The following is a 15,686-nucleotide window of genomic DNA, read 5'->3' as shown; positions in this document are numbered from 1 at the left end:
GCAAAATCGCGATAACCATTAAGGTCGAAATTCTCATCTCATAATGTGCTAAATTTGATACTTATTGCCTTGAAATTTCTTGTGGGTTTGAGATGGTCCATATATCCGAAGCGTGTGACGTGCTGATATTCAGCACGATCATGCTGAGGGTGACTGTAGAATCATACATCTGCAAGAATTTGAGAAACTTCACAGAACACAGCTTCAATTATTCATCTCACAGTTTCCTATATGTTTTGGTTTCATGATTCATGATCGAAGCCATATGATCATATCCTTCAAATTTAATAGCCGAACTATATCATGTATTTTTTTATGTTTTTAAGCATATATCGCTTTCTTGTAGTCGACATATAACTCTAACAAGTTTAACGACTCAGAACGAAAGACTACGTGAACTGACTTCTGAATAGATGTTTAAAACAAAACTTTCAGATGCGCTACCAGCGGTTTTATGGAGGTGTTGGCAATGCTCTTTAGGATCATCTTCATGCCTTGAGAATAACGCAAGTCACGCAAACGCAAGAATAACGAAGTACGCAAAGGTCATCCTACGGGACGAAAGGTTTCCCATAAATCAAATTATGCACGTGAAAAACGAGAATATTCTACATATGTATCAATAACGCCATCGTCAACCGGTGTTCTATCCAAAACAATGAAACACCCCACGATAAATCTCACGATAGTCAGACCATTTTTTTGCGCGTGATGTATGGCGAGACTAACAGAACAGACAGTGTCCAGCCCGGTTTTACGTCGATGCTCTTTTAAAAATAAGCTTGTTTTAGAAGCAATATGTGCATCACGTTAGAACACACGTTTTTTTACTCCAACCCCGTCAGCGTTGATCTTTCTTCACATGGAAGATGCACCCCGGTCGTAGACGTCATCAATACCATGCGGTGCTGAGCTAACCGAACCATCCTCAACAACACAGGCGCGCAACTTCACAAGAATCCAATCGTGTTGCGGAAAGAGTCTGATCTGGCAAGATGAGCAAGTTACCTTGACATTTGAAATCGATCGATACGTGTGTTAGGATGTTACCGTCGTGCTGGTTTGGATTTAGCGAACTTTATTTTCCTGTTTCCTATGAACTGCTTCTTGAGAACCCCTATTTGTTTTATTATTGGGCGTTAACGGAAATACTTATTGAGATGCACGTTACATACATTTATTTGTTCACTTTACAGCGATGCTGGAGAGTAGGTATGAGAGCCTGTTAGAACAGTATCATATAGACGGTATTCAAAATGGAGATCGCTCTGAAGTTTTCACACTTCATATGGTTGCCTGGGGCTGAATACTTCTTTCTTCCGCTCCTTTGGTCTGTTTCAAACAAACAAACAAACAAACAAACAAACAAACAAACAAAGTGGAGCGGACCTGGTGTGATGGTTAGAACACTTGACTATAACGCCGAGGACCTGGGATCGAATCCCACTCCCGACAAACTCACAAAATGTGGGTTCTTCCTTCGGAAGGGAAGTAAAGCGTGGGTCCCGAGATGAACTAGCCTAGGGCTAAAAATCTCGTTAATACAGATACAAAAAAAAAAAAAAAAAACAAACAAACAAACAAACAAACAAACAAACAAACAAACAAACAAACAAACAAACAAACAAACAAACAAACAAACAAACAAACAAACAAACAAACAAACAAACAAACAAACAAACAAACAAACAAACAAACAAACAAACAAACAAACAAACAAACAAACAAACAAACAAACAAACAAACAAACAAACAAACAAACAAACAAACAAACAAACAAACAAACAAACAAACAAACAAACAAACAAACAAACAAACAAACAAACAAACAAACAAACAAACAAACAAACAAACAAACAAACAAACAAACAAACAAACAAACAAACAAACAAACAAACAAACAAACAAACAAACAAACAAACAAACAAACAAACAAACAAACAAACAAACAAACAAACAAACAAACAAACAAACAAACAAACAAACAAACAAACAAACAAACAAACAAACAAACAAACAAACAAACAAACAAACAAACAAACAAACAAACAAACAAACAAACAAACAAACAAACAAACAAACAAACAAACAAACAAACAAACAAACAAACAAACAAACAAACAAACAAACAAACTAACTAACTAACTAACTAACTAACTAACTAACTAACTAACTAACTAACTAACTAACTAACTAACTAACTAACTAACTAACTAACTAACTAACTAACTAACTAACTAACTAACTAACTAACTAACTAACTAACTAACTAACTAACTAACTAACTAACTAACTAACTAACTAACTAACTAACTAACTAACTAACTAACTAACTAACTAACTAACTAACTAACTAACTAACTAACTAACTAACTAACTAACTAACTAACTAACTAACTAACTAACTAACTAACTAACTAACTAACTAACTAACTAACTAACTAACTAACTAACTAACTAACTAACTAACTAACTAACTAACTAACTAACTAACTAACTAACTAACTAACTAACTAACTAACTAACTAACTAACTAACTAACTAACTAACTAACTAACTAACTAACTAACTAACTAACTAACTAACTAACTAACTAACTAACTAACTAACTAACTAGTTAGTAAACCGCTCAGCACTACAATGTGTAAGCCCTACTCATAAGTGCATAATTTCCAGACCACACAAAAATGTGTTACAGTTACACATTCTCAAAAAAAGCTCGTACACTGAAATAAATTTTGTTGTGGAAACTACCGATTCCATAGTAAAATTACTAACCGTACCTATGATTCTCAACCGACATTATTTTCCAGTTAATTCCACTAAAACACTGTCAACTTAATTAGCAGTGCAGTTAACATTACCAAAAATAATCTTAATTTAACAAATGAGCATTGTATTTTAACCGTACTGTGTTGTAAAATCCGTGTCCTGGAAAAATTAACAATGTTTTGTTGTTGAGACGACTATGCTTTTAGTTGAATTTACTACAATGCATTGTAATTTCAAGTATATTTCAGCTACCTCAACAGATTTTGTTGTCGGTTTAGAATCATAGGTACGGCTAGTAATTTTACTATGGAATCGGTAGTTTTCACAACAAAATTTATTCCAGTGTACACTCGTCTAGATGCGAAATGTCGATATTTTTTGTTTTCCAAGGTCACTAATAAACCTAGCAAGATTGCTGTACAATTTTTTTTGCGAATTTAACGATTTTGCGGACACAGTAGCTGATTTTGTGAATGTGCAAGGGTTACACATTTTTGGTGTTGTCTGGAAATTATGCACTTTAGTGCTGAGCGGCGTTAGCGTTTATGATGATGTGAATGGACAACGGATTTTCATGAAATTTGTTCGAGGTGTCTGTTACGTATATTACGTCAATAGAGAAAGCATTTGTACAGTACAGCATAATTTTAGTTCAGCTTTCATTACTATTATAAAGCAACTACTCAGCATGCATGCTTGTTTGTGGCTTGCGATTGGATTGTCAAATATTTGACCCTGTGGACATATAACCTCTTGGCGTTCTGAATGAATGAATTAACTACATCGGCTGTTTTCCTACTCTCCGCATCGACCCATGTGGCGCTAGCTTCTATGCGCGAAAAATCGCTAAAAGTAAATCGCAAAAAAAATGTATGGCGAATACCATCTAAAGGCAAATTCTTCAAAGTGGAACACATTATTCGAAAAAATATTTGGTAGTGGTTGTGCACAATGGTGACCACTATTAGGCCTACCAAATATTTTTTCGGGAAAAGCTTTGTATTTCAAGTAATTCAAGTTTAGATGCATTTCGCCATACAAAATTAAATTGATTTACTCCTGCTGATCAACTGTGGCTGCGAGTAAAGCTTCCTGAAAAACTCCAGCGGGAATTTTCGAGCAACTCCTGGAGAAATTCCCGAAGAACTCCTCACGCAGAAAAATAAATTGTAATCACAATTAAATTCTAGTTCAAATCAACCAATTTTTCAGTTTACTATTGCGACAAACTGGTTTCTAGTTTAAACTGAACTGTTCTATTGTTAAATAATACAAATATTTCCATTTGTCAAAATTTTTGACATTTTGTTATTGCGGAGATTCCACCTGTTTAGACTCCTGCGCGAAAATTAGTTCCGTGGATTTTTCTTGCGTGGGCCCACAGATATAAAACCAGACCGCGTCCTGGTGAATATTTTACGCTGTATTGTTATGTACACATTTGGTGATAGTTTTGCATTGTAAACAAACATTTATAACGCACCTACGCTGAAAATGAGCCTAATCATTTATTTGCGTCGGAATCTATAAATCTTCACAACGGGCAATAAAACAAACAGAAATATAGTATTTTCAACATGAAATAATGGATTGATTCAAACGACTGCACTTTTGCCACTTACAAACCCGAAATGTGATTGTGTTGGTGACGGCAGCAACTGCGGCAGCTCGGAAATCTATTTTTAGACCGTCGGTAAGCGGATGGGGAGGAGAACGGCTAAGAAAAGACAAAAAAAGGCGAAACCGATCAACTTTTTGTGGATGCTGTCGTGAGTACCTGCGCGTTATCCATCACGGCCAAAGCTGCACTTGGAAGTTGGCGTGATGGATTTGCTGCACCTTCTTCGTTGTGGCGATGTTGGGGTAAGCATTTTATAGATGTGTGAGTGCTTTCGGACCATGTTTATGGTTTTTATTTTGTTGAAACAAATGAATTTTTTGACATTATACCGTCTACCCCCGTTGGTTTGAACGACAACTCATGCAAACCAACGAGGTTCATTTTTAGTTTGAACTTCTGGTAGCCCTGTGGGCATCAGAAAACATACTGATGGTAACCTTCTTTGCTGTTTTGTTTTGGTTCTGCGTTCCGTTTCACCTCGTTCTATGAGCAGAATGACGTTTGAACCATTTTTAGTTTGCATGATGTGCAGATTAGCGGGGGTCAAATTAAAAAGTGTTCAGATTAGATGCGGTCAAACCAACGAGGGTAGACAGTAAATATAAAATGATGGTTATCGGTTGTTTTTAAGGCCGGACGGGACGGTGGTTGAATCGTCCGCCATTGCTCTGTTGCTAGTAAGATGGAAATCTCAACTTCTACTTCATATTATTGGCTAGAAATTTGATCGTTCATTTGCTCACTTGTGGTGCACAATCGACTAAAGTTTCAGCTACGTCAATGCAGTGGAAATTGATATTTGCTTCTTCAAAATCGCGAGGCAAATTGTTAGAAAGAGAGGGAAGATAGGAAAAAATACACGTCGTCCCGTGCGGCCTTAACGATAAACTCTAAATAAAAACAATGATATATGACTTTGAAATAAGTAAATTCTCAGTTTGAATATTAACCATGCGTTTTATTATTTTAAACAAGCACCATTTTTCTGCGTGAATATTTATGGCTAGTTTCCACTTGATAAGTACTGTGTAAAAGGATAGGACAAGTAATGCTCACGTAAAACTTTTGCAATCAAAATTACTTAGGCGTTCGTAGTTGATAAGTAATTCACAGCCGGAAAGATTTGCCAACAGATGACACTGTCATGCGATGCTGTCAGTCATGTTGTTGATTTTCCGTACGGAATAATATGTCGATGTATTATTCCGTGAGTAAAAGGGACATTTCTCTTTCTTTGTGTTTCTTCTTTCACGCCTGCGCGTTCACAGTGTGCATTAGTATTTAGCCGTGTCTCTCTATAATGTATGCTCCGTCGTCCCTCAGCATGGCTGCATCTGAACACGAGATTGAATTTCTTGAGGTTGAATAATTTGCCGTTACGTAGTTTAAAAAATTATAAAGACACCCCAAAACTGAATTGTTTATAAATAGTTCGACTATTGAAAAAAGTAAATAGCATTTGAGTTTAGCTGATGAGGAGACAATGATTCTAAAAACTGTTGCATCATAATCATTTCATTTCGTTTGTTGAATAAATGTTCTATGGTGCACTAGAACCATGAGAAGTAAAGACTGTATTCGATGAAATTTGGACACAGAAAATAATGTATAGCTTTTGATTGCGTTCACAAAATCAAATATTTTTTTGATCAGGAATAATACATAATGTGTAGCTAATACCATAACAATGACAACAAATTCAGTTTGGTATTGGCGCAGATATTGGTAATATCATAAAATAAGATTTTAGCAAATTTTTTCATCCGTTTTAAAAATTGTAAAGGCTATTGTTTGCCGTTCTGAATGATCGTACTGTTTGTGATGTTTCATTCCAAGCGAATGTGTCAATAAGATGGTTTAACCTGTTTACCAGTTTCACGGGTGGGAGAATGTTGAGATGAAAATGCTGTGAAACTGGCAACACGGACGGCATAAAAGATAACCGTGAAGAATAACATAATTTGTTGATTGGAGGTGCATCTTTGGAAAACGCGGAATAAGATACCAAAATGTATGTATATAATTGTTTTTAGATTAAGATTCATTGTAATAAAATAAACTGAATTCCAGCATTGAAGCTGCATAACATAAAAGCTGCTATCAATCATTGGTGTATCGCGCCAAAGATGACATTCCTTCGCAACAGCTATAATTTTGATGTAACTCGTCAAGACGTCTGAAAATTTGACTTGAAGTTCTTAACAGAGTATCAATAACCTGGTAAAAAAATCTTAAAATCGGTTCAATACGTTTTTCTAGTATTCAAAACTCAAATCGCTTCAAGGCATACTTTAGGTACATTTTAACCATTTTATTCCGTGTGTACTATTTTGTTTGTACAACTGTCATGACTGTTCCGATTTTTATTAGCATTTGAAACTGTAAAACCATTATAAAAACTGATCTTAGCCAAATTGCTTGAAAACTTTTCATGTTATAACTGTGTGAATGTCACGATACAAAAAAAAACATTTTTGCTTATTGTGACTTTGTGCCACATACGGCTATAACTTTATTACGGCTAGATCAAATTGAATGAAATTTTTACACAATATTTCTACATGTATACTTTACATACAGAACAGTTTTGATTGAAATCTGTTCAGTATTTTTGAATCTAGAGCTATAACGGTGAAGAAGTGATATTTTTTTAAAACGTTCGTTTGCTCAAACTTCTCAAATGGCAAAATTCTTGTTTCAACGATATCTCCACCAATATTCAACCGATTTTGATGAAATTTATATAGTATTAGCTTTTCGTAATACACTATTCCTGGTAAAAAATGAGTCATTTATCATTTTATTATGAAATCTTTCTGAATTCCAGGAATTCGTTCCGAGATCCCTACGAGAATTGCTCTGGGATTCCCTCAGAATTTCTGCTTGGGTTTCTCTAGAAATTCCATCCTAGATCTCTCTCGAAATTAATTCAGGATTGCTCCAGGAGTTCTTTCTGGGATACCTAAGCGAGTTCCCTCAGATATTATTCCAGCAATTTGTTTAGGATTTGTTCAGAACTTCCAGGAGTTCTCTCCAGGATTATTCCCGTAACTCTATACGGGATTCCTTCAGAGATTCCTTCATGGAATTCTCTAGAAATTCCTTCCGAGATTCCTCCAGAAGATTCCTATGAAATTATTCTAGAAGTTCTTTCAGGGATTCTTTCACGAGTTTTTTTTATGATTTCTCCAGAACCTTTTGGAATGTCTTCAGATTTTTATCTGGGGAGAAACTACTGAAAGAATCTCTGAAGTCGCTCGTGTAGATCTTGTAGATATTCCCATATAGCCGAGGCGGTAAACGCACGGGTATTCAGCATGACCATGCTGAGGGTGACGGGTTCGATTCCCAGTCGGTCCAGGATCTTTTCGCAAAGAAAATTTCCTTGACTTCCTTGGGCATAGAGTATCTTCGTGCCTGCCTCACGATATACGCATGCAAAATGGTCATTGGCAGAGGAAGCTCTCAGTTAATAACTGTGGAAGTGCTCATAGAACACTAAGCTGATAAGCAGGCTTTGTCCCAATGAGGACGTTACGCCAAGAAGAGAGAGAGAGATATATTCCCTGCAAAACTGCTGGAGATATTCCTTAAGAAGCTGTTGGAGGAATTTTATAAGGAACTCAAGAGCAAGTCTTGGAGTACTTCCATAAAGAATAAAAAAAAACTTCTGGAGTATTTCCATGAGCAAAATTTAAGAAACTTCCAGAATGAATTCCAGAATATGTAATCTGCAAGGAATCCCAGTAGAAGTTCTTGGAGGAATCCCGTATCCTGGATAAATTATTAGACAAATCTTAGAAGGAACTCCTGGAAGAACCTAGACTTATTTTCCAGGAGTCTGGAAGTTCTGAAGAAATTCCGGAAAGAACTTTTGAAAAATTCCCGGAAGATACCCCGGGTAAAATTTCTGGAGAGGTCCCTGATGCCACCCCTGGTGTAATCTTAGAAGAAAATCCTGGAGAAATACCAGAAGAAGCTATGAGAGGAACCCATAAATTTACTCCTAGAGGAAACCTAGAAGGAGTTCCTGGAGGAATCCCGGAAGAAGCCAGAGGAATTACAAAAGGAATTCTTTGAGGATTCACATGAGAAACGTCCAGAGAAAACCTAGATGAATCTCCAAAAGTTGTATCTTAGGAAAAAATCCTAGAAGGAACTCCTGAAATGATCCCGGAAGGAATTCCTGCAGCAATCTCCGAATAAATATCTGAGTGAACTCCGGATAAAAAATACTTAAGAAATCCCGGATGAAATTATTGTAAAATAGTTCGAAAAAACTCCTGGTAGAATCTTAGAAAACACCTCTGGAGAAAACCCTGAAGGAACTCCTAGAAGATCCCAAAATAGAAAAAAAACAAAATAAATAAATCCTGAATTAGAAGGAACTCACGGAGGGATTTTTTGTAGAACTTCTAATGAAAATCTCAGAGACATTGTATAAGAATCCCCTGTGAACTTCTGGTGTATTTTTCGGTGGAACATCTGCAAGAATTTCAAGAGGACTTTCTGTGAAACCCCAAAGAAAAACCTACGTACGGAATGCCAAAAGATTCATCACAAAGAATCTTTCGTGGATCTTCATTAAATTCCCCGTGAAGCTTCGTCCTACCTCGTATTTCATCTAAAACTCCACAAGGTAACCGTCAGAGTCCCAGCCGAATTCCTCCCACCGTAGTCCCAACTCCAATATTGCAGAATTTATAATTAGTATCCAACCATAGTTCTCGCTGTAATACCATTAAAAGTTTTTTTTTTAATTTCTTTTTATTTGTGAATTTTAACTTAGGCTAATTCTTCACACACCCATTAAAAGTTCCCTCAGAATCCTAGCGTCTCTCATCAGCATTTCCCTTGGAACTCCGTTACACGGTGTCAAAATTTCGATTATTATCGAACTTCCATGTACCTCGGATCTTTCTTCACAGAAAGTCAGTATTTATGTCTTTATAATTGGAAAGTTTTAAAATATTACATCGGGGAAATTTTGTTTTATCTAAGTTTTTGGCTATTTTCCATACTAAAATTAATTAAATACTGATTTTAACCAAAAAACGTCCCATACAAAATGTATGGGAAAATTTTCACCGATAAAGTATTTTCTCGTCTTCCGATTATGAATATATAGCCCAAATACGAAGACGGCTAATTAGCCGTCTTCACCAAATACTAACAATTTCCGAAGAAAAATTCGAGGTACATGAAAGTTTGATAATAATCGAGATTTTGACACCGTGGCGTTGAAATCTCACTATCTGGATTTTCCCCATACGCGCGCAAAAATTAAATTTAAATTTCAATCACACTACCTGAGGAAACGAACAAAATTTCTGTAAGTCCAAATCGTAAACAACAAGGTCACGAAACGCCACACGAACAACGAACAATTTATCTAGCAACCGCCGTATGCAGTGCCCTTTTCTTCACATCCTTCTTACAGCATCGTTTCGTAAAAATGCTGGCGGTTAAACAAATGTCAAAATTACTTACGGAAAAAGGAGGAATTTTACTTGAGCGCTCTACTTGGGAACTGGAAACTTACCATTACTGTGGAAAAATGGAAAAAATATACGTTGGCGCTTTTAGGGAACGTTCAAAAATTACGTCCAACATTTGGGGGAGGGGGGGGGGTCTAGAAAAGTGTGACAGTACGTGTATTGGGTATAGGGAAATAGCGTGACAGAGGGGTGAGGGGGGGTCTGGAAATCCCGAAAAGCGATGGACGTAATTTTTGAATCTTCCCTTACGTCCCTTTGTCAGATTACGGCCGATCAATGAGAATCCATCTCCCGCTCTCGTTTCGTTTCGATCGTTTTGTTCGCTTTTCTGTCCGCTGATGCCCTGCTTGGCTTCTTCTTTTTCTCTGCGACGCCAATCGATTTTCTTTTACAACCAAAACAACAACAACATTTTCTGTGTTCAGTGCAAGATTTTCTCTGAAATTTAGTGTAAAATTTGTGGAAATTCGTGGATTTTCCAGCTCAAAGGGTTCAACTTATGTGTTGGAAGATTGTAGCGTTGTGGAGTAAAACTAGTGTCAGTGAATTTGCTCAAAATTCAGTGAAAACAGACTTGTTTATGGATTTGGTGATAGCTAACGGGTTCAAGAGGATTATGTTTACGTTGTGTTCCCGATTCGATTGAGTAACTTTTCGGAATAAACTCTTTCGATTTAAACTGCCGCAATTTATGTGGTGGAGGTAATCTAGCCGTGTCCGTGGATGGTTGATCATCGGAAAAGATAAGCGGGAACCATTTCGAAACACTGGAACATCCAAAGTAGTCACGGTGGCTTCCGCTTCCGATGAGACGGTCCTTCAAGTGGTCTCCCTGCAGAATGGCCACGGCACGACGACGGCAACCGTGCTGGATATGGACTTTTGCCGGCTTTGCTTAGGAGGAGACGGAACGCAGTTGATAAGTGTATTCAGCGAAGAGTTTAACGAGCCCGGGAAGGAATCGCTGTGCGGGAAGATCCATCGATTCTTTGAAGTTCAGGTCAGGCTTGTTTCCGCTTTGTTGCCGCTAATCTAAAACTAGTCTTGAATTTTACAGATTTGTGAAAGTGACGTCCTCCCGACGCACATTTGCCAGCAGTGTCTACTGCAGACCGAGAGTTGCGCAGAGTTTCGTGAAACCTGCATCCGTAACGACGAGAAATTGAGACAGCTGGTGTTTGTTCAGGAAAGTGTCATGGAGCCGGAAATGCCGATGCCAATGGCCGAGACTGGCATTATTTTTAAAAAGGAAGAATTAATTCTGGAAGATGATTACGCTGATGAAGAAAAGGAAGAGGAAGAGGAATCTGCGGAGACCATCGTTGTGGATCCGACGAAAGATTACGAAAGTTCGAATCAAAGCCTTCAGGAGTTGTTCTCGGATGAAGAGGACAACGATGATGGGGGCAATCAAGACGATACTAATGACGAAAGCTTAAAAATAGCTACAAACAATGAGTCCTCTGAAGACATGGATGACAGTAAGTTGAAGAAACTGGTCCACATGTGCAAGTATTGTGACGTGGCGTTCGCCATGTCCAACGCCTGTTACGTCCATGAAACACAGGATCATGACCTGTTGGCGCCATACGCTTGCCAGTTTTGCGAATTCAAGACAGAAATCCGATTACTTTTGATAACGCACATTCGGGACATTCATGGGATTGATCGTCCCTATATCTGTATTCAGTGCAATAAAGGATTCCATCGGAGGTCGGATCTCAAGAAGCACACGTTTGTACACAGTGGAGTGCGCCCGTTTGCTTGTCACGTGTGTGGGAAGAGTTTTTCGAGGAATACGAATTTGACGAAACATCTGAGAATTCACTCGGGGTTCAAGCCGCACATTTGCAACGTTTGTCCGAGGTAAGATATAGAATGACTCATTCCCTTTATATATATTTGTAATATTACATCGTTTCTTACAGATCTTTCGCCAACAAAGCCGATTTGGTCCGCCATCAGAACATCCACTTATCCCTGGGGAAGCAGTTCCCGTGCAGCAAGTGCAATAATACCTACGCCCGGAAGGACAAGCTACTCAGCCACGAGCGGCTCTGCTATGCCAAGGCTATTCAGGAACAGTATCAGACGCAACGCTCGATGACTCATGTGATTGCAGCGTCCATCCCGCACGGATCGTCCGGTGGTATTCAGGGCGAGTTTGACGGGGAAAGTATGGTCATTGCATTGGATCCATATCAGGAAATTGAACAGCCGCCCACGGAAGATGATCCGGGAGTTCCAAATGCTGCTCCAATTTCGGCCATTTCCAACTTTTCGAACGTGATTCCTTTGACCAGCGATTTCCAAGCACATCCTTCTATGCTTCAAACCAAGCTCTTCGCGTGTCAGAAATGTCCGAAGAAATTTCTCACGAAAAACACCCTCCATACCCATCAGCTGACTCACTCGGATGTTCGCAACTTTCGGTGCCACTCCTGCGAGAAGAAGTTCATCCGAAAGCGCGAATTGGACCGCCATCTGACGGCCGTTCATAGCAACCACAAACCGTTCGAGTGCAAAATGTGTTTAAAGCGATTTTCCCGGAAGGACAAACTGCTCCGGCACGAACGGGTCCACCGGGATAAGTATTACTCGTGCGAGGCCTGCGATGCCAAGTTTTTGCGCAAGGAAGCGCTGAGCCTGCATTCGAAAATTCACTGTATGGCGTCGGAACGCCCGGATGATCAGGAGCCGCCACCGGAGATGATCATCATGATTGACCAGGGGCAACACGCAGACCTTCGGTTGATGGCCGGAGACATGACGTATACGAACGAGGACGTGGCGATGGAAGCACTGGCCCCAACGGCCACATTTCTGTAAGTTGAGTGGGAGCGTTTCTGCGTAACGTGTCGATAAGGGTAGTTTGAGGAGTAGATGCTTAGATTCAACGTGTGTTTGCTACTAATTTATGAACTGCCAACTGTGGTTGTAGAGTTTTTCGGAGAAGTACGAAGGTTTATCATGGTCGGTTTGTTACGATATACTGTAACTATAGAATTCTTTGTTTAACCTGTTTCGATCGTTACTGAAGGTAGAAACAATATTAGTTTTTCCTGGTTAAAATCAGACTATCGTGATTATCAAACTTCTAATTTTCAGTCATTGTATCACTGTCAAATACTTAACTGTCTTGAATTGTAACACCCCATTTTTTTCACATGGGTTTAAATTATTTATTGTTTTATTATTATAAATAGTGACGTGCCTATTTTTACAGATAACGCTGATTGTAATATTTTTTACGTTTTCATATATAACGTAGATACGGACCGTTGAGCCGATGAAAATTTGGCAGAAAAATCCGTCTTACTGACTAAGTGTGGGTTTTTTGGCACCAGTTCTTCAACCATTTTCAGAATAGCTTCTTTTCTTTCTAGAACGAAAACAATATACGACACTTTTAATGGCTCTTTAGGAAATACATATAATCTTTTGTGTTGCGTATTTCCCATACTGCTTTCTAAATTCGCAGTATCTTCTACATCTATATCGACACAAATTGATGATTAACCGCAGGTTCAATTATAAAAGCTGCGGCAATGTGGGCATTTCCTCAATGAGATTTTTTTTATTGTCAGATAATGTAGCAAACACGCGCACGATTTTTTTTCTAGAAACTCAAATAGAATTTCAAATTATTATATTTTCTTTAAACGATAATCATTGAAAAAAAATCTGTATAATCTATCGTACATAAAACGTAAGGTTTATCGACCGTCTCCCTTTTATATATAAAACATAGTATTTATTATTGTAATATTGCGTATAATTCAAAGCAATCGTAATTTGAAGCAGTAACGATTTTTTATATTCTAATTCATTTGGTCTCATGTATCGTCATCGATGTCGTAATAGTACATAAATTATATTCGATACTGAATAAGTAAGATTTTGAGCTGTAAACAATAATCCATTGTTTAACAATTATTTTGAAAGAAATTGAAATTCCTTGTCTGCGCAATGTTTGAGCATCGTTGAAAACGTAATTCATGACCAACAAATGAAAAGGTCACATCAACATTGCGTAAACAAACACGTTTCTGTCGACTTAGCGCCTCCTAAGATCAACCTACCCATGTCATCACCAATAACAAAAAACTTACGTACCTTAACGGTCTGACTAAGGCCAGAGTGTCCTCTGATGTACGTAGGATTCTCCTGTGGGGGATCGGAACTGTTTGCGATAACAAACGGACGGTTTAAAGACTACAATGGTTTATTTCTATTTAAATGTTTACAACGAGTCTTCACTTGGTTCGCGCCGGTTTTGTACTGACTCTCCTCTCTTGACAGCTCTGTCTAGGGTGGCTCTTAAAGTATGGTAGAACTAGGGTGTACCCATAGGCTCCCCCCCAGTTACGCCAAAAATCTTACACGGTGTCCAGATGGCGTAACTTTGGTGTAGGGATCATCCGAAGGATAGTTGGAAATGTTGTCCTCACAACCGTAGGCTGGCTTCAACCGATCTACTGCAATTGTTTGCTTCTTTCCGGCTACCAGCAGGTCGAAAAATTTTTCGTGTCGCTGAACTACTTGATACGGTCCTTCGTAGGGTTGTTGCAGTGAGCGTTTCACCGCGTCGGTACGAACGAATACCTGGCTACACTTTTGAAGGTCCTTGTGAACGAAAATTGTAGGTTTACCATGATGATTGGTTTTGGGCGGTCGCACTTTTGAAAACGTTCGGTGAAGCGTTGCAGCAAAATCAGATCGATCGATAGAGCTCTCAGGTGGATCGAAGAATTCACCCGGAACTCGAAGAGGCTGCCCGTACAAAAGCTCAGCAGAGGAACACTTCAGCTCATCTCGAAAAGCAGTTCTCAAGCCGAGCAAAACAATCGGTAGCTCATCATACCAGTTATTAGTATTCTTGCACATAAGGGCCGATTTCAAAGTACGGTGGAACCTTTCCACCATCCCATTAGATTGCGGGTGGTAGGAGGTTGTCCGGATATGATGTGTTCCCAAGATGTACGTTAGTTCTCGGAAGAGTTCCGACTCGAACTGGCGCCCTTGATCAGTCGTAATTGTCTCTGGTGATCCATATCTTGAAATCCAGTGCTGTGTCAACGCCCTGGCCACTGTAGGTGCTGTCATATCCGGCAGAGGAATGGCTTCAGGCCACCGGGTGAAACGGTCCAGGATTGTGAGAAGATAGCGGTTTTCCCTTGAAGGCGGTAAGGGTCCAACAAGGTCGACATGAATGTGACGGAATCTGCACTTTGGTGGATCGAAGGTTCCCAGCGGGGACACCATACAAATACAAGTCGCCTAGTTGCACGAGCTCCGACGTGCGCCATTCCATGTAAATGACGAATCACTGCCTGCCGATGTTTTGCTGGAACGAAAGGACGATATTTGTTTTTCATCGAAACGTCGCAGTAGACGGGTCGTGCTACATTCGGAATGCGTATAGGTTCAATTTTGAGCGCTGAGGATTTCTGGAGCTTCTTCAACTCTTCATCTTGAATCTGGTCTTCAGCGATCGATGAAAGATCGATCATGCTAACAGCTTCAATCCGTGATAAGGCGTCGGCCACCGTGTTATCCATACCGCTGATATGACGAATATCAGTGGTAAACAAGGAAATGTACCGTAAGTATCTTTCCTCGTGAGGGAGCCTACTAGGAGAGTTGGTACCCATAGCGGTGGTTAGTGGCTTATGATCGGTAAAGATAACGAATCTCCTTCCTTCCAAAAAATAACGAAAATACTTGACGGCCATTTTCATGGCTGTCAGCTCACGTCCAAAAGTTGAATATTTTTGTTGAGCTTCCGAGAACTT

At 39.0% G+C, this 15,686-nt stretch overlaps 1 protein-coding gene across 1 annotated transcript; it reads left to right on the top strand.

Moving 5' to 3' along the window:
* The first annotated feature begins 10,270 nt into the window (after window positions 1-10,270).
* LOC109429618 (zinc finger protein 883) lies at window positions 10,271-13,809 on the top strand. Its single transcript, XM_019705614.4, has 3 exons — window positions 10,271-10,891; window positions 10,949-11,757; window positions 11,820-13,809. Exons 1-3 carry the CDS (start codon window positions 10,766-10,768, stop codon window positions 12,718-12,720), a joined length of 1,836 nt encoding a protein of 611 aa, XP_019561159.4. The 5' UTR covers window positions 10,271-10,765; the 3' UTR covers window positions 12,721-13,809.
* Window positions 13,810-15,686: the final 1,877 nt, after the last annotated feature.

Source organism: Aedes albopictus, chromosome 2 (assembly GCF_035046485.1).
Source record: "Aedes albopictus strain Foshan chromosome 2, AalbF5, whole genome shotgun sequence".
NCBI lineage: Eukaryota > Metazoa > Arthropoda > Insecta > Diptera > Culicidae > Aedes > Aedes albopictus.
Note: the sequence above shows the minus strand (reverse complement) of the source record. Positions and strands in the feature narration are given on the sequence as shown.

Excerpts from the sequence above, each read along its gene's own strand:
- LOC109429618 (XM_019705614.4), top strand. The coding sequence starts at position 10,766 with ATGGACTTTTGCCGGCTTTGCTTAGGAGGAGACGGAACGCAGTTGATA. Across the intron at positions 10,892-10,948 it reads ATCGATTCTTTGAAGTTCAG|ATTTGTGAAAGTGACGTCCT; the intron begins GTCAGGCTTGTT and ends TGAATTTTACAG. Across the intron at positions 11,758-11,819 it reads ATTTGCAACGTTTGTCCGAG|ATCTTTCGCCAACAAAGCCG; the intron begins GTAAGATATAGA and ends CGTTTCTTACAG.